This window comes from Cricetulus griseus, chromosome 4, assembly GCF_003668045.3.
Source record: "Cricetulus griseus strain 17A/GY chromosome 4, alternate assembly CriGri-PICRH-1.0, whole genome shotgun sequence".
Taxonomy (NCBI): domain Eukaryota; kingdom Metazoa; phylum Chordata; class Mammalia; order Rodentia; family Cricetidae; genus Cricetulus; species Cricetulus griseus.
In genome coordinates this window covers 94,649,557-94,668,731 of record NC_048597.1, presented here as the reverse complement: position 1 = coordinate 94,668,731, position 19,175 = coordinate 94,649,557, and the positions used below count along the sequence as shown (strand labels likewise).

The 19,175-nt window shown below is 43.2% G+C and overlaps 1 protein-coding gene across 2 annotated transcripts in view; it reads right to left on the bottom strand.

The window, feature by feature from the left end:
* The window catches only part of Sppl3 (signal peptide peptidase like 3), an 87,304-nt gene that overhangs the window by 12,335 nt on the left and 55,794 nt on the right, over positions 1-19,175 (bottom strand). For both annotated transcript variants that reach the window (XM_027416033.2, XM_027416032.2), the window contains 2 exons: positions 6,989-7,077; positions 72-191 (listed from right to left, as the gene is read on the bottom strand). In XM_027416033.2, coding sequence (XP_027271834.1) covers positions 72-191; positions 6,989-7,077 — 209 coding nt within the window. The remainder of the gene's footprint in view (positions 1-71; positions 192-6,988; positions 7,078-19,175) is intronic.

Here is a 19,175-nt window from a genome sequence, read left to right as displayed (position 1 = left end):
GACACATAATAATATCTGAACAACGATTAAAACTATAATTTTCCCCTTTCAGTATACGTGGAGTAACTTACCTGCTGTACATATTGTGAAAACAACTTGAACTGAGTCAAAGAAGAAGAACATTACAAGGAGAGAGACGGACGCTCCAATGGGCAGGAACAGAGCCTGGGTGGAGTCAATTGTTTGGATACCTGACCAAGAGAAAACAGGACACACTCACCACTTATTTCTTAACAGGCAAGATGGCCACGTACCCCCCTCATAATTTACTGTACCCCTGAGTCTAAACAATGAACTTACATTACCTCTTCAGGCTTAAAAGAAGAGCTCAGATATTTCAGAATCCATTTATGTAGTTTTTCCAGCTTAAGGATTTTTAAGACCTTAACTGGAAAGTAACAGAGCATCAAAGAAACACCTCAGTATGTGGCCAGAATTCATTCTACCCAAGAGGGTATAAACAAATACTGAAACGAAGAGGGCACAATAAGAGTTCCAGACAGTTGTGAGCCACCACATGGGAGCTGGGATGAGCTGAGACTCAAACCCAGGTCCCCTGGAAGAACAGTCGGTGCTCTCAACTGCTGAGCCACCTTTCCAGCCCTTTGAAATATTTAACACCAGGCAACTGGAACTGGCCATCAGTTTCAAGACCTGACTTCAATTTTTATCCAAACTCCATATCCTATAGCTGCCATCCTTGTCCTTCAAGAACCTTAGCTTCCCACTCAGCCAGGCCAGGCCATGTCCATACACTTTACACAGTAACCCATGAAATGCAGATGGTTCTAGGCATTCCTGTCCCAATGATTTTCTCTCAATGACATTGTGAGCCTCTTGCTGTCCTTGGTGCTTTCACTGTACAGTGAGCAAAAACACTTCATTTGAGTCAGACAGATCTGTGAGCTTCAGGCTAGCCTGGTCTACAGAGTGAATTCCAGGTAGCAAGGGCTTCATAGTGAGACCCTGTCTCAAAGGGAGAAAAAAACAAAACAAAACACAAGAATAATTTCCTGGAGCTGGGGGATGGCTCAGTTGGTAAAACATTGGTTTTGGAAGCCCAAATACCCAACTTTAATCCCAAAACCCTATGCAAAATCTGCTGGGCATGGCAGTGTATTTATGAGGCTGGCACTAGGGAAGAGCAGATGGGTCTCTGGGGTAGACGACCAGTCAGTAGAGCCTAACGGTTGAGCTCCAGGTCAATGGGAGACTCTGTCCTAAAGGAGGTGTGGACAGCTTTGTTGAAGGTGACATCTGAGGTTGTCCTCCAGCTTCATATACACATATACACATGGTTATACACAGGCATTAAAACAATAATTTAGGGCTGGAAAGATGGTTCAATAGTTTAGAATACTTGGTGCTTTTGCAGAGGACCCAAGTTCAGTTCTCAGAACCCACAGAGCAGCTCACAACCATCTGTAACCCCAGTTCCATCTGACATCTTTTGGCTTCCTTGTGCACACAAATACATACGTAGGCAAACACATTATACACATAATATAAAAACAAAATCCCAAAGAAAAATTCTTGTGGCTAGAGAAGGCTCACTGGTTAAAGAGCATGTCTTCCAGAGGACACAGGTTTGATTCCCAGAGCCCCCCATACGTAACTCCAGCTCAGGGGAATCCAGTGCATTCCTTCTGGCCTTTGTGTGCATTCAAATGCGCACACCCATATACAGAAACACTTATATACATATAATGAAAAATAATAAACAACACTTTTCTGTCAGTGGGTTCACTGACATTCTGGTAGGGGGGAGGTGGAAGGAAGACAACTTCAAACAGGCAATCAGAAAAGCTATTTTGCATGAATTTTAATGCACCACAATAGGAAATTTAAGAGAGAAAGTCCTGAGCTAGAGCAGGATGTAGCGCAGTGGTTCTCTCTCTTTCTTTTTTTTTCAATTATTTACTTGTATTTTATGTGCCCATTTGTCTGTGTGAGGGTGTCACCTAGAACAAGAGTTATGGACGGCTGTGAGCCGCCATGTGGTTGCTGGGAATTGAACCCAGGTCCTTTGGAAGAGCAGCTAGTGCTCTTAACTGCAGAGCCATTGCTCCAGGCCCCTGTTTTTTTGTTTTGTGTTTTTTTTAAAGACTTACTTATTATGTATTATACAGCTTTCTGAATGTATGGCTGCCAGCCAGAAGAGGGCACCAGATCTCTTTACAGATGGTTGTCAGCCACCATGTGGTTGCTGGGAATTGAACTCAGGACTTCTGGAAGAGCAGCTCTTAACCTTTGAGCCATCTCTCCAGCCCAATTCAGTGTTCTTAATTCTTGGTTGTCCATTGAAATCACCTAAAGACATTTTCATTACTTAGAATCACAATTATTTACTTATTTATTTTGTGTTTATGTCTCAGTGTGCCATGGCTTGAACTCAGTTCATCAGGCTTGGCAGCAAGTGTCTTTACCTGTTGAGCCCCGCTGCTGGGTCTCAAGAGATGTTTAAACATTATGCTGCTTACATAATTACAATGAAGTCCCTAGGGGTTAGCTCTAGCTAAAAATCTACACAAAAAAGTATTTTGTACCTGGAGTTGGGAACTATGACAGATGAGGGATTGGCAGAATCTGATGGTCACTGAATGAAAGGGCAACCCTCCCCCGCCCCATGCGTTTTGTATGCCATCTACTTCATTAATTCCACTGAGATGTCATCTGAAACACTGTCACACAATCTATCATAATGGATTATTTAAAGTTAAAACTTGTTAAGGCTACAAACTGTGTTAAGGCTACAAGTAAAATACACATGTAGGCACAAAGGGCTGGAAATGACAAGTTAACACTAAACACCACTGCTAGGGCTGGGAGGTCTCTCAGCATTAAGAACACTTGCTCTTGCAATAGGGCAAGTTCACTTCCAGTGCCCACACCATGTAGCTCACAACCGCCTCTATCTACAGCTCCCAGGGGTGGGGGTGTGTTTGATGCCCTCTTCTGGCCTCTATGACTACCCGCACTCGTGTGCTCAAACCCACACACATGCACAGTTTTTAAAATAAACAAATCTTAAACACACACACACACACACACACACACACACACACACACACACACACACACACACCTGGCTGTTGAGAGAGTGCATTGTTGAGCAAAGACACCCATGCCAAGCCTGATGTCCTGAATTCCATCACCAGGACCTGTGTGATACTGCCCCCACTCCCACACTGAGGAAAAAGCAAGCAGCATATTTCTAGAAGAACAAACAAACAAACAAACAAACAGAAACAGGCAGTGGAAAAACCTATAATCCTGAGGCCCAAGGAATGTGGGATCAAGGACAGCTTGTCTTAAAAGATGAGAAACAAAAAACTTGGCTTTAAGAATTTAAATTTGACTATTCCAAGAATTTTATGGGAAATAAACCATGAAATATTTCCTCAAAACAAAACTGCTTCTTAGTGGTTAGGTGATGGTCAAGTCACCCACTTAGCAGTGGGATAATTTCATTTGAAATAGTGATCAAGTTGTAGTGACAAACAGGTATGACTCAGGAAGTGGTCTGCTCTGAGCTACAGTCAACCACATGCCACATGGATCCTGAGTGTGTGCACCTACAGGTCAAAGCTCTGTGACACCTTCTCCTTTAAATGAAGGACCTCTTCTGGATGTCAAAGAACTAAAGAAAAGTACAGAAACAACTGTCTTCAACATAAATGACTTTGCTATTAGGTAACAAACAAACCCCCCTTTAAACCACAAACCTAAACCATGTTCACACTCTCTCCTCTCCTGTAAAACAAAGCATGATGTAGTCTACAGACAAATGCAATCATTTCATCTGTGAGTGTGGTGCCAGTTGATGATACCAGTGAGCTAAGGCAAGTATATCAGATCAAGATCATACTTGGCTATATAGTGACCTTGAGGTCATCCTGACCTACACAAAAGTCTGTCTCCTGAATTAAAATATGAACACAAAAGTTCAGACAACTGTTAGAAGGGCGGTTACATGAGCAAGCTATCTGAGAGTGTTAGAGTGCACTGAATTTCTCTTTGAAACCAGGGATTCTAAACCAAGAGAAGATGTCACTGGGCAAGTAAGTTCTTTTAGTGCTGCCAGAGGGAATGGTTCTATAGGGAGGAGCTAGCCAATTAGACATTTTTGCCAAATTCCAATAGTTTGCAAAATAATACAGAGCAAGACATTTAACATAGCAACCATAATCACAAAGTTACACAGGCCCAATTGCATTATCTTTAGACCTAAAGTCAACCTAATAGAAAGGCATGGTTATGGAATTAAAAGTTATAAACAATAACATCATTTTTATTTTTTTTGGAACCTCCAACTCATGAGAATGACCTTGAATTCCTCACCTTCCTGCGTTGTCTTCCTGTCAGGGAGCATAACCACAGGCAAAATACACACATGGTTATGGAGCAAACAGTGAGAACACCAGTGTGAACTGATAGTTGTTACACTGCTGACTTTCTTTTGATTAATTATTCATCAATAACTATCAAAGACTAGGCAACAGGGCAGATTAGGAGAAATGTCTAGTTTTTACGGGCTTCACAGTCAAAATGGGGAGATTAAAGATGTGTACTCTACTAACAAGAGAATTCCAAGTGTATATCCACCAATTTTCACAGTTCAAGACTTCCAGATGTCCAGTGCAGGGAGCGGAGAAAGCCCCAATGGATGTGCTGACATGAACTGGCCATGCCAAGGACCCCAATGATTCCAACCTATGGGAAACTGGCAACTCCCTGCTGAGGCCCAGAGGAATGGCAAAGGCTTCTTTGGGAGTGCATGAGGAGGCAGTCTTCTCCTGGGGATGTTTAGGGAGTAAGGACTGCTCTCTACCAACTCCTACTGAGCTTAGTTAAACTTGCCTCCCTGATCCAGCTGTAGACCAAGATTTTATCCCCTTGTGAAAAGACTTTTTTTTTTTAAACACAGAGTCTATGTATCCCTGGTTGGCCTGAAACTCAGTATGTAGACCAGGCTGGTCTCAAACTCACAGAGATCTACCTGCTTCTGTGTCTCAAAGGCCAGGCTGCTCGAGACTCATTCTGTTTTTTGTTTCGTTTGTGTAGCTCTCTGGCTGTCTCGGAACTGGCTCTCGTAGACCAGGCTGGCTTCAAACCTATAGATCTACCTGCCCCTGCCTCCTCAGTGCTGGGATTAAAGGCGTGCGCCACCACTGCCCAGATAAAATTCATTCTATTTAAGTGATTCTATTTTGTTGTCTTTGTCATGTTCACTTCTCATTTTGAGGTAAAAAACTGGGCAAGTACAATTTGGTTATGAAGATGCTGTCTCTTTTCTTTCTTTCTTTCTTTTTTTTTTTTTGGTTTTTCAAGACAGGGTTTCTCTGTGTAGCTTTGGTGCCTATCCTGGCACTTGCTCTGGAGACCAGGCTGGCCTGGAACTCACAGCGATCCGCCTGCCTCTGCCTCCCGAGTGCTGGGATTAAAGGCGTGCGCTACCAACGCCCGGCAAGTGGTCTCTTTTCAACTTACCATCCATGGTCCTCCATCAACATTCTACTAACTTTCTAAGACACAGACCTCATTAGCAGGTGGTAACCTGTCCTTTGTGTCATGCTCACTTTCTCCTCCTGTCACAAGTCACACAGTCCCTTTTCCTGGAATGCTGTCCTGCAGTGTCAGACCTGCCATTCTCCAGAGAAAAGACCTTAGTGACCACCACTGTAGCTGGCTTTCTTCACTCTCTTCCTGGGTGGTCAAATGACTTGGTCTCTTTCTGAGGTGCTGAGTGTGGGCCACAGCCTCACACCTAAACAACCTGGAGGGAACAGCTCTGGTTGCTGGTGTAACAAAACATGAGTAAATGGAAAGTACTTGGTATAGATGTTACTATCTGAAAGCCTTCTTTGGTTCTGGTGGTGGTGGGAATCTACTGCTCGGGTCAACCGAGAGACCCTATCTCTTCTTACTCATCTCTTTCCGTAACAAGCATTGTATTTTATCTAACTCTACTCAGGGAGAATTCACACACTTAAAAACTAACCCATTTTAGAATCCACTTTTTGGCAAATGTATGATCTCTGAAATCACTATACTCTAGTTTTTGTGTTTTCTTTTTTTTTTTTTAAATCACCCAGTAAGATCTCACCTTTTACAGTTACTCTTCTTCTCTCCAGCCCAAGGAAACCATTAATTTACTTTTTGTCCAAATACATTTGTTGTTTGGGGGATTTCATATAAAGGGACTCACACAGGAAGTAACTGTGCCTGGCTTCCTTTACTTAGCACACACAAGCTTCATCTGTATTGGTGCATGTACCACAAGTCCATTTTTATGAATATGGTATATATGTGCAGTATACATGTATGTGAAGTGCATGTACACATGTGTACTTATTTTTTGTCTCATTCTTGTTAGAGCTGACAGATTAGGCCAGGCTCCCTAGCCAGCAAACCCAGGAGGTACTTTCATCCTGCCCCCCCCCCCCCCGGGGTTATAGTTATAGGTACATGCCACTATGCCTGGATTATTACACGGGTGCTGGGGATCTGAACTCAGGCCATCTCCCTGCAGCCCCCCTCCAGTATTTCATAATGAAACATGGAAATAATATTCTACTGTATGGATACACAATAATTTGTTTACAAACTCACCTCTATTTAAAAAAAAAAAATCTTCGAAATCAGGAGACACTCCTAATGCTTAGTTTTCTTCCCAGTACTAGGGATGCCCTCCCTTAGAGTCACTGAATCAAACTGTCCTCAGTACAAAGTTACCAACCTCACAAAACAGATACCAAAGTCACAGGCAGGTGAATGCTCAAGATGGGTGTCCTTTAGCCTTATCTTAAGGAAAGCTCTCAGTAGTGAGCATTAGGCTCAAGCACTCAGTGGGCTCAGATTTACAGCATAAAATGTAGCAGATGATAGTTCTTAAAGTTCTATCAAACAATTAACTGGAGGGGCAGAGAGGTCCTCTGAGGTGAGCATATGTGGATGGGGTGGGGGTGACTGACATGACAGGCCTTACTGTTATTGGTGCTGTTGCCATTGAAAGACCCAGAAGAGCTGTTACTGTCTTTCTCCTTATCTTGGTTTTCAAAGTCCATATTAAGAGACCTGTGGGAAAAATTGAAAAGGTAAGTTTCAGTTTTGCTTAAGAAAGAAATCAGCAAGGCCAGTCAGGAGACAGTGTTCTACAATGCTAAGTTACCAGGGGAAATGATGATCTCTTCTGAACTATGAGCAGTTACATTGTCAGTTCAGGAGTTCTCCTGACCACTGAAAGAGGCACACCAGTGCAGCTCCATCTTCCAGTCTCTCTCAACACTCATCCTTCATTACTTTGTTTTTAGAGACAGGGCTTCTCTGTGTAGCCCTGGCTGTCTTGGAACTTGCTCTGTGGACCAAGCTGGCCTTGAACTCAAGAGATCACTCTGCCTCTGCCTCTGCCTCCTGAGCGCTGGGATTAAAGGCATGCACCACCACTGCCTGGCTTTAATTATTTTCTTGAGATAAAAATCTGGAAAGAGAAGTGCTGGGTAAAGAACAAGCACATTTTGTGTTATTTATACCCAAGCAACAGCTTTTAGAGAGGGTAGGCTGAAGGCTTTCTAAGGCGAAAAAATCTGTGCTTCTAACAACATTCTTAAAAATAAATAAATAAAGGTCACTTACACCAAAACAGAAGAAAACACCTGCAAATCATGTAACTGGTGTGTATGTGTGTATGTGTGTGTGTGTGTGTGTGTGTGGAGAATGGCAAGAATTAGTCAGGTAAGAGCCAAGTGTTGGGAAGGACAATGCTGGGAACCTCACACACTGAGGTGCTCATGTTTAACTGGGTCAGTCAGTCTGGCAACAGTTCAACCATACATCTGATTTTGGAGTTCTAGCCTCCAGAACTCTTGAGAAAATAAATTTCTGTTGTCTAAGCCACCAAGGCTATACAATTATTTTGCTATGGCAGCATAAGCTAATATAGAGTACAGGTCATGTATTGTATTATTCTGACTTGTTTCATGTGTTCTGATATGTCCAATATTAGCAAATATCTTAATGTCTACTAAGTAAAAGCCTGTTTATCTTGTTAGGGTGTTTCACAGATGCCAGCAAGATTAAACTGACAAAGAGGGGGGTTTGTCAGAACTCCTCAGTTAAGACTGCGGTGTGGCCATGAGTTTGGATCTCTAGAACCCAGGTCAAAAGCTGGTATGGTGGCACACATTTGTAATCCAGTGTGGGGGTGGGGTGGGGAGGGAGTGTGTGGCATAGAACCAGGCAATCCATGAAGCTTACTGGTTAGCCAGTCTAGCTCAATTGATGAGCTCAAGGTTCCATGAGAGACACCAGCTGTCTACCTCTGGCCTATGGATGACATGCACACATAGGACATAAAATTCACTATACTGTTGTTCATTTTCTTTCTACTTGTATTGTTCAATTATTGAATGAGGGACACTATTATTTTCAGTTACATTTTGTGGGTTTTGTTTTCTCTGTCTACCAGTTTTAATTCAAAGATCTTTTTATCATACATGAATAAACATTTAGGATGCCCAGGGAGATGTCTCTGCTGCAAGGCCAGTTACCTGAACTTAATTTTTGGATCCCATGTGGTAGAATGTGAGAACCAGTTCCTACAGCCTACAAACTGTACACACACACACACACACACACACACACACACACACACACACACACACACACACGCCATGTGAAAAATGAGACAATCTGTAGTTGGCATTTTCTTTGGACTGCCAGCCAGTTCCCAAATAAAGACACAGAGACTTACTAATAATTATGAATGCCTGGCCTTGACTTAGGCTTGTCCCACTAGCTCTTTTAACCTAATTTAACCTGTTTCTTTTCATCTATGTTTTGCCTTGGGGCTTTTTACCTTTCTTTTGTTCTGTATGTCCTATTTTCCTGCTTCCTCCATGTCTGTCTGTCTGGCCCCTGGTGTCTCCCTGTAGTCTCTTTTTCTTTCTTCTTTGGAGCCTAAATTCCCCTTCTAGTTATTCTCACTGCTGGGAAGTTCCACCTATACCTGCTCCCTTGCTATTTGGACATTCAGCTTTTTATTAGACCAATCAGGTGCCTTAGGCAGGCAAGGAAAAACAGCAACATATCTTTATATAAACAAATATGGCACTACATAAACAAATGCAACACATCTTTACACAGTTAAACAAATACTCTGCAATAGGCCGGGCGTTGGTGGCGCACGCCTTTAATCCCAGCACTCGGGAGGCAGAGGCGGGTGGATCTCTGTGAGTTCGAAGCCAGCCTGGTCTCCAGAGCAAGTGCCAGGATAGGCACCAAAGCTACACAGAGAAACCCTGTCTAAAAGAAAAAAAAACAAAAAACAAAAAACAAAAAAACAAAAAACAAAACCACCACCAACAAAACTCTGCAATAATATTCTCTTATAAAAGCTAGCACTCAGGAGTGCAAACTTGTACAGCCGCTGTGGAAGTCAGCATGGTGATTGGTGATTTCTCAGAAAATTAGGAATCAATCTATCCCAAGACCATGCAATACCACTTTTGGGCATATACCCAAAGGAGGCACATTCACACCACAAGGACATTTGCTCAACTATGCTCATAGCAGCATTATTTCTAATAGCCAAACTTGGAAACAGCCTAGATGCCACTCAGCTGAAGAATGAATAAAGAAAATGGGGTACATTTACACAATGGAGTTTCTTACTCAGCAGTAAGAAACAATGATCTCTAAACTTGCAGATAATTGGACAGAACTAGAAAAAACCATCCTAAGTAACCTAAACCCAGACAAATATAGTATATACTCACTCATAAGTGAATACCAGACATAAAAGTATAACCAGCCTACAATCCACAACCCCAGAAAAGCTAGATCCCTCTTCCAGAAACAGATGGAAGCAGATCAAGACGACGAGGGGAAACCCCACAGAATCAGCTGACCACAACTAGTGAGAGATCACTGACTCTGCACTGTCAACTGGGGAACCAGCATAGGACTGAACTAGGACTCCTGAATACAGGTGACAATGGTGCGGCTGGGCCAATATATGAGGCCACTGGCAGTGGTACCGAGATCTAACTATAATGCATAAACTGACTTTGTGGAACCCATTCTCTATGGAGGGTTACCTTGCTCTGCCTAGACATTGGGGGGAGGGTGCGCCTTGGTCCTGCCTCAACGAGGTGAGGGGACAGACGTAGTTGACATCCTAGGGGAGGCCTTATCCTCTCTGAGGAGCTGATGGGAAGTGGGATGGGGGAAGGAGGGAGAGGGAACTGGGATTGGAATGTAAAGAACATATATGTGTGTGTGTGTGTGTGTGTGTGTGTGTGTGTGTGTGTGTGTGTGTGTGTGCGCGCACGCGTGCGTGCGAGAGAGAGAGAGAGAGAGAGAGAGAGAGAGAGAGAGAGAGAGAGAGAGAAAGAGAGAGAGAGAGAGAGATTCTTATTTATAAGTGTGTTTTAACACTCAGGCTATGTTTTCTGTCTGTGAAATGCAGTTTGCTCAGAAAACTGCTTTGCTTGACAAGGACCACTCACCATCTTTCTGTTGATGAGTATAAGCAACATGTACCTTTTCTGGGCCTTTTAAACTTTTTTGGTTTTTCAAGACAGGGTTTCTCTTTGGTCCTGATTGTCCTGGACTTACTCTGTAGACCAGGCTGGCTTCAAACTCAGAGACCCACCTGCCTCTGCTTCCCCGAGTGCTGGGATTAAAGACGTGCACCACTACTGCCTGGCTTGCCTTTTAAACTTTTTTAGTTTTATATTTATAGCACTTATGTTCTCTCTCTCTCTCTCTCTCTCTCTCTCTCTCTCTCTCTCTCTCCCTCTCTCTCTCTGCGCACGCATGCGTGTGTAAGGGTACACACGCACGTATTTTGTGTGTATGTGAGATTAGGATAGACTGGTTGACCAGAGTTCCAGAAACCCAACTGTCTCTGCCTCCTAGTTGTGCAGAACTCAGGGCATCATGTTTGTGCAAAAGCCACTTTAGGGACAGCCATCTCCCAAACCAGCCCCCCCCCCACTTCTCTCCCCAGTTTTACAAGACAGGGTTTCTCTGTAGTCCTGGCTGTACCGGACTCACTTGCAGAAGCCCATGGAGATCAGAAAAGCATCAGACACTCTGAACTGGAGACACCCTATGGGGCTGTGACGGGACGCAGAGCCTCTGTAAGAGCATCCAGTGCTCTTAACCGCTGAGCCATCTCTACAGACACAGACAGACACAAACAGCTACTTTTTAAATTTTTTCTAAAGAAAGGGTCTTACTTAGGTTCATTTCCCAGCCCACATGATGGCCATGACCATCTGTAACGCCAGTTCCAGTGATCCAATGCCCTCTCTGGCCTCTGTGGACACTGCATGCACATGGTACACACACATACATACTGGCAAAACACCCCCACACAGAAAAATGCAATTTAAAAAATATTTTTTTAAAAAGGGTCTTACTATGTAACCCTAGTGGGCCTGGAACATGCTATGAAGACCAGGCAGACCTGGAACTTGCAAAGATGGGCCTCCTATGCCTCTGGGCCACACTCAGCTCTGCCTTGGTGCTGATACTGTGCAACACTGTCTCAACACTTAGCTTGTTTCTCATTTTTGTGGTGCTTGAGAGCAAACCCAGGGCTTTGTGTGAGACCAATGCTCTTCCATTGAGTTCCACCTGTCCGTTCTGCTGCTTCAAGACTTTTACTCATGTTGCTGCTTAATATTTTCATACAGCTATACATTTTGTCTATTTTCTCATTTGCTCAGCGTTGCTCTGTGTGACTGTTTTCTGCCCTGAGTACTCTACTCGATACCATGTGGCTGATAAGTGGGAACACAGTCTTCCTTCTCACACTGTCACATAGTTTCCTCACATGCACCAATCACCCTTGACTCAGAGAAGACTCTTTGCAGCAGGATCGGAAGCTTGAGCCAAAAAACAGGGCCCACTCACTATGAGTCAGGACTGCTTTCCTTTGCTGTCTGAAGAAAACTATCTTGAAAATGTCATTTTGTGTATTTTGTATGCAAACACACACACACACACACACACACACACACACACACACACACACACACACACACCAATAATAACAATAAACAAATCTAGACTACTCAGCTTTCCAATTCTAACACTCACCTGCTTGTATACATTTGGGTTCTTATATTTATTTTTAGATCTACCAAAGGAAGATGCTTTGGCAGGAAATAAAAGGCTAAATTAACTGCTCCAAGCCCATTAGTCCTAGAGGAACTGTTACAGTGACTGGTTGCTGGACAAACCATCACTTCTCGCTTCTGATTAGGTCTACAAAACAACATCAACAACAAAAAAAAAACACCTAAAAAACCCTGATATTTTAAAACCAGTCTCTTCTGCCATGATACCTGTGGTAATTTTCAGTGTATGGTTTGACCCCTCTGTACTCTAAACTTTCATTAGTTCTCATGACAGAGCTAATCATCTAAAGGGACAGGATGTCTAGACTCATGATGCAGTGCATGGGAACATGTTTGCAGCCAGTGGAACACAAAGACTGCCTCCTCCCTGTGGGCATGCTTTGGGGAGATGTGCATTAATCTTCAAATTCACTTAGGAATATAATAGCAGTAAGTACACTCTTTATGTCCAAGGCTGCTTCTCTGACTCTGGTTCTGGCTGGGTGACTTTATAAGAATCCTTATTCACGCCTTGGGGCCAAGCTTCTACTCCTCTTGCTGGCATATCCTGACACTTTGGACTGCAAAGCTGCCAGCTGCCTTTTTGGTCTTATCAGAGGCATGGGCTATACACAGCCTCTCTCAGAGTATGGAGGGAATGAACCTGGGTGTTGAGGTCAGTGCTAGCCAGGTCAAGGGGCTACTTAACTCTTTCAATTTGTTATTAGCTGAGAGCTATCAAGAACTCAATCCCAGCACTCAGGAGGCAGAGGCAGGAGGATCTCTGTAAGTTGGAGGCCAGCCTGGTCTATAGAGCGAGTTCCAGGACAGCCAAGGCTACTCAGAAAAACTGTCTCGAAAAACCAAACCAAACCAATTCTACCTTTAGACCTCCCTTCTCTCCTTTTGCAGCCACTCTTTCTACTTTCATTTTCTACATATGTATTGCATGCATGCGTTTCAGGATACTGTTTACACTGTGTGAAGATATGTCTATGTTTTATCTCACCTTCCTACCGCACCTAATTGGTCTGCTGAAGAGCTGAGTGGCCAATAGGAGAGAGCAGGCAGGACTTCTGGGCAGAGAGAGGAACTCAGGGCTAGAATCTGGTGTGGCAGGAGATGCCAGTGAGACACCGAGGAAGTGGGATGTACATTATGGAGGATAGATAACTAGCCCCGTGGAAAAACATAGATTAATACAAACAGGTTAATTTAAGTTATAAGAGCTAGTTGGGAACAAGCCTAAGCTAAAGGCCAAACTTTAATAAGAATTCTCCATGTCATTATTGCAGAGCTGGTGGCCCTAAAAGGAAGTCCAACAATATACATGTATATAAACCTAGATTACACAGGTGAGAGAACACATATGATATTGGCCTTTCCTATGCCAGCCGATTCTGCTCAACATCTGTCTAATATACTAACAAGGCAGAAAAGGTCTGTCTGTGGGAAAAGAGGAGTGAAGTGGGCGGTCAGTGGTGACCAAAGTGTAACGAGAATGAAGAGTGTGCACTGCTCTTGTAGAGGAACCATGTTCACTTTCCAGTATTTCAGCAGCTCACAGCCACCTGGAACTCCAGCTCCAGGGAATCAACACCCTCTTCCAACCCCCTTAAGCACCTATACTCACATGAACACACCATACGCACATATGTAACCAAATTTGCAAAGAAGCAAGCCACCACACCACCACCCTGCCCCTTAAAAAACTCTCTACTGTAAAGATGGGCATGGTGGCACAGGCCTATAACCTCAGTAGGTGGAAGATGAGCGGGGAGATTGCTACAAATTAGAGGATAGCCTGGAGTACCTGGAGGTCTTACCAGAAAAAAAAAAAAAAGGCCCTAAGGAGCTGGTGCAGCAGTTAAAAGTGTGTACTCTGCTCTTGTAGAGGATCAGGGTAGTTTGGGTTCTAGTGTCTGATGTGGGTGGCTAGTAACCACCCCTAACTGTAATTCCCAGGGATGGGATGCCTTCTTCTGGATTCGGCTGGGTACCTGTAGTCACACACATACACATACAGATACATGTAATTTTTAAAGAGATCTCAAAATAAAACCTAACCCCAAACAAATCCATCTTATTGTCTTGTTGGCAGGTCCTTCCTGTTGCAGAGACAACACCAAAGGCAGAACAAGGAGGCGCGATGGAGACGGTCACTGTTACCAGGTCTTATGTTACTGACTGAGCTTCTCATTAGTCTCAATCCTGCTTAAAATCAAGCCTTGTCTGATTATGAGGGGTCACCACTGCACAGCACAGAAATCTATGTAAGTAGAGGGCTGTAAACATCTGCTCAAGCTGGGAAGTGTTAGGACCACTGGGCCTGGCTTCAGCAGGCCCTCGTGACTTTGATCCAGTAACAGCTTGGTATACTTGTGTGGCTGACAGCAGATTTCAGCTGTTTAAACACTGTCTTAGAGCTCTGGGACTATTTTGAATTATGGACTTTTACCCTCACTCACTTGGTAGCTTATTAACTCTACAGATATTAAAGTGCTAGGCTAGACCTTGAACAGTCTGTTCTGTCTTCATAGGTGATTACCCTCATCCCCCCATCACAATATCACTGCTATACAATATCATCATCTGATGACAACACACCAAAATGTCATTACCATACACTCCATTCAAACTGCACCTTGGCTATTTGCTTCCCAAAGAACATATCTGGGTTACTGAAACCGATGTTTAAATGATCACCATGGGCCATGAGACATGAGACAGTTCAGCAGGTCAAGAGCTTGCTGTGCAAGCCTGATCATCTGAGTTCAAGTCACACATATACGGAGGGAGGGAGTCAGCTCCACAGAGCAGTCCCTCCACATGCATGCTGTGGCACATGGCCACAAACCTCTCTCTCTCTCTCTCTCTCTCTCTCTCTCTCTCTCTCTCTCTCTCTCAACACACACACACACACACACACACACACACACACACACACACACACAGAGAGAGAGAGAGAGAGAGAGAGAGAGAGAGAGAGAGAGAGAATATGAATGACCAACAGAAGGAACTGGATGTGCTGGCACATCCCCAGATTCCCAGTAGTTAGAAGGCTGAGGCAAGAAAGAGGACAGCAAGAGCAGCAAGAGCAAGTTTGGATCAAAAGTCTGAACCAGCCAGTGTTATACAATGAGATCCTGTCTTAAAAAAATACCCAAACCAGCATTTTTATTTCTTCTTTTTATCAACTATAACTGAACAGGAAGTAGTAGTAGGTCAAGTCATAGGAGGCGAATATACAATTATTGATGCACACAGTCATCATTCAAGAGGAAGAAACAGGAGAATGGCAAGTTTGGGGCCACCCTGGGCCACCCAGCAGAGAAAGGATGAATATTGGAGAAGAGGATGGTCTTCTGATGAAGTGGCTGGAAATTTTCTGAGGGCTGAAATAATGACACTGGAGAACTGGGGTTTTTGGGGTGGGCAGTGTGAGACTGGGTTGAACTTTATAACCAAGCAAGTCCTTGAACTTCTTGACCCTCCTGCCTCTGTCTCCTTACTGCAGGGATTGCAGGCGCATACCGCCACACTCAATTTATAACAGCTAGCCTTAACTGCACTCACACTGGCCAGGTACTGTGCTGGAGATGGTTCTTTCTTCATCACTGGGAATGGAGTCCAAGGCTTCAGATGAGCCATGCAAACGCTCTACCACTGAACTGCAACTCTCCAGCACAAGAGCTGCAGTTCAGTGGTAGAGCCTGGCTTTTTCTTTTTCTTTCTTTCTTTCTTTCTTTCTTTCTTTCTTTCTTTCTTTCTTTCTTTCTTTCTTTTTTTTTTAGAGGAAAATGCTGAGATCAGAGAGAAGGAGTAAGCCATGCCACATCTTTACCTCCTTAGCAACTCAGCAGACAAGACAGCGAGTTCCTGTTTCTCCCTGCTTACATCCTGTTTCCGCCCAGCTATCTCACTTCCTGTCTGTCTGTACAGACTTCTATGGTTAGCTACTGGTAAGCTCCATTCTCTGACCTTCAGATGGACTTTGTTTGTACAAGCAAGATACCACCACAACAGACACTCCACAGTCTCCCATGCACTAAGGCTAGCTTTCGTATCACTGCATTCCTCACAGTTTTTCTGACCTGTTGTTTGGATGGGCTACATATGTTTCTGCCTCACTGCACACAAGGACCAGGTCAGTGACCTTTGGCATGATGCTACAGTGTAATCCTGAGCTGAGTGGAATCCAAAGGCCAACTAACTAGTGTCAAATAGAATGTGGTCATGACAAGAGCTATCGTAACACTATAGCAGGGAGTAGTTTAACACACTGAATGTCTCAGTAAGGGTTTATTTAGGTTCAGGTAGGGATCTAGTTATATTTTTTATTTGTTTAAAGATAAAAAATGAATTCATAAGAAAAGAATAGAATTTTATTTAATTAGGGTTGGGGAGCTGCCTCAGTCAGGAAATCACACAAGCATGAGGACCCGAGTTCAGATCCCCAGGACCAAGAGTAAACGCCAGGTGCAGTAGAACAGTCTACAGTGCCAGTGCTGGGGCTAGGGACCGGTGGGTTCATGTACTGGCTACTCAGTGTACCTGAGTCCATGAGTGCCAGGTTCAGTGAGGGATGGTATCTCAAGAAATAAGGTGGAGTGCCATTGAGGAATCTACCATAATGCATGCACCCACATAACATACCACATACATCAAAAATTTAATAATTTGTGCCCCTACAGCTCAAAACCAGGGTTAACGTGGCAGGCAAGTCAAGTTTCTATACTGAGCTACACTCTTACCCCACCAACTCTTAGAAATCAACTCATTCTTTAGACTCTAAAGGATTTTCTGAGCAAAGTCCTTGGCCTGTTGTGGAAAACCTACACTACATGCCTTAGGATAGCAGAAACACAGGTGTGCACAGGCTTTGTCAGGTCTGCTAAGGTGCTATGAGCAGTTAAGACAATGAGTCTGTATTCAGCTGGCAACATAAACATTTGGATCACCACTCTGTGTTTAAGGATAACTGACAGATCGATAGCCAAATGGCAAGATAACCTCTCAATAACCCTGTAATCCAGAACCTCTGCTGTGGGCTGAGATACTTCTTAAAATGTTTATATCAAAGGGTATTATGAGCCATTTAACAAACGTTTATTTATTTGAGTGCCTCCAAGGAAGAGAGCTATGAAATGATGTACTTGTATGTGCACATACCCCATATATACACATAATTAAAAAATAAATGTTAAAAAAAGAATTTTGGGATTCCTTAGACTCATGTTTAAATCTGTCACTGTCGCCTGACTTTGATATATATTTAACAAATTCTTGAAAATTGACAACAAATAAAAAGACTATGAGTGGGTACACTAACATCAGACTCAGTTAAGATATTAACACAAAAATTGTTAGGAAAGTATAGATAGTGGTACTCCCTCCCTCCCTCCCTCCCTCTCTCGACAGGGTTTCTCTGTGGCTTTGGAGGCTGTCCTGGAACTAGCACTTGAGACCAGGCTGGTCTCAAACTCACATAAAATTACTTTCATTGCTACCCCATAATTGTAATTTTGCTGTTGTTATGAATCATAATGTGAACATTTTTGGAGACACAGGTTTGTCAAAAAGGTTTCAACCCACAAGTTGAGAATCATTGGTATAGAGGGATATTTTACAAAGGTCAGTCCACCAGGAAATATACAATTACAAATATACAGAAAGTGAAAAGACAAACCCTGAGGCTGGAAGAAAGAAAAAAAGTTTGCAAGCACGTATCTAGTAAAGACATCTTCACAGTTCGTAGGAAAATAGAAATGGGAGAGGGACTCACAGTAAGTAGGGCACGCTTAGGGCCCTGGACTTGACTGTCAGGACTGTGTGTGTGGGCACCACAAAACTCTACATGGATGATAAAATAACACGTGAAATGATGCTGGACACAGTAAGTCTCTAAAGAAATTCGAACCAGAGCCATAATGAGGAACTACTTTATACCCACAGGATAACGGAAGGATGATGACGATGAAAGGTAACAGAAACAATGCTGTGATTCCATCTCAATCCAGAGTGGCTACCATCAACAAACAGCACACACAAGCACAGTGCTCGTAAGGATACCGGAGGGAAAAGGGAAACATTATGTGCACCCAGCTGGTGGGAATGTAAATTAGGACAAACACCATGGAAATCAGGATGCAGGCTCTTAAAAAATGAAAAATATAACTTCAGTATGATCCTGTTGTTCCATTTCTAGTTACAGACTCAAAGGAATCTAAGTCAGAACACAATGGAGATACCTCCACACCAATGTGTGGCAACAGGCAGATCACACATTTTCTTAGATGTTCCTTAATGCACCAACACACACACACACACATCTCAGACATTAAAGGCACTTGTTGCTCTTGCACAGAACCGGAGTGGCATCTCCGGTTCTATTTGTAACTCTGGTTCCAGGAGCTCTGATGCCCTCTTCTGATCTCCCAGACACACGGGTAGTGCTCCAGTCTTCTCACTGTAAACCAGGAGGAGACCTTGACACCTATGTGACAAGTCTATGTTACTCTCTTTAATACAATTCGAAAATCTGCCCAATTCTAAACTGGTGCAATTTTCTGGAAATATGGCAGCATATAGTAGGGAGAGAGAGTTCATACTCTCTGGTTAAGTACTTCACCTTATAAATGTTTATCTTATATTTTTGGTTGTGAGCCTAGCCTTTAATGGCTGAGCCATCTCTCCAGCCCATGTTTATCTTTATTTCAGAGAGAGAGCATACATGATGTGTATGTGGGCATGTGCCATGGTGCATGTGGAGAGCAGAGGACAACTCTGCATAACCAGTTTTCTCCTTCCCTTTACATGGTTCCAGGGATCTGACTTGGATTTTCAGGCTGGTGCAAACAAGTGCCTTTACTTGCTGAGTCACTTCACTATTTATCCTATTAATAAAGTTCAAACAATGGGGTAAAAATACAAAAAAGTTTAACAATTCACATGTCCAACAAAAACAAAACCTAATCAGCATGAAGAAATATTAAATTTCTAAACACTAATATGGTGATTACAGAAAATACTTGAGATGTTATGTGA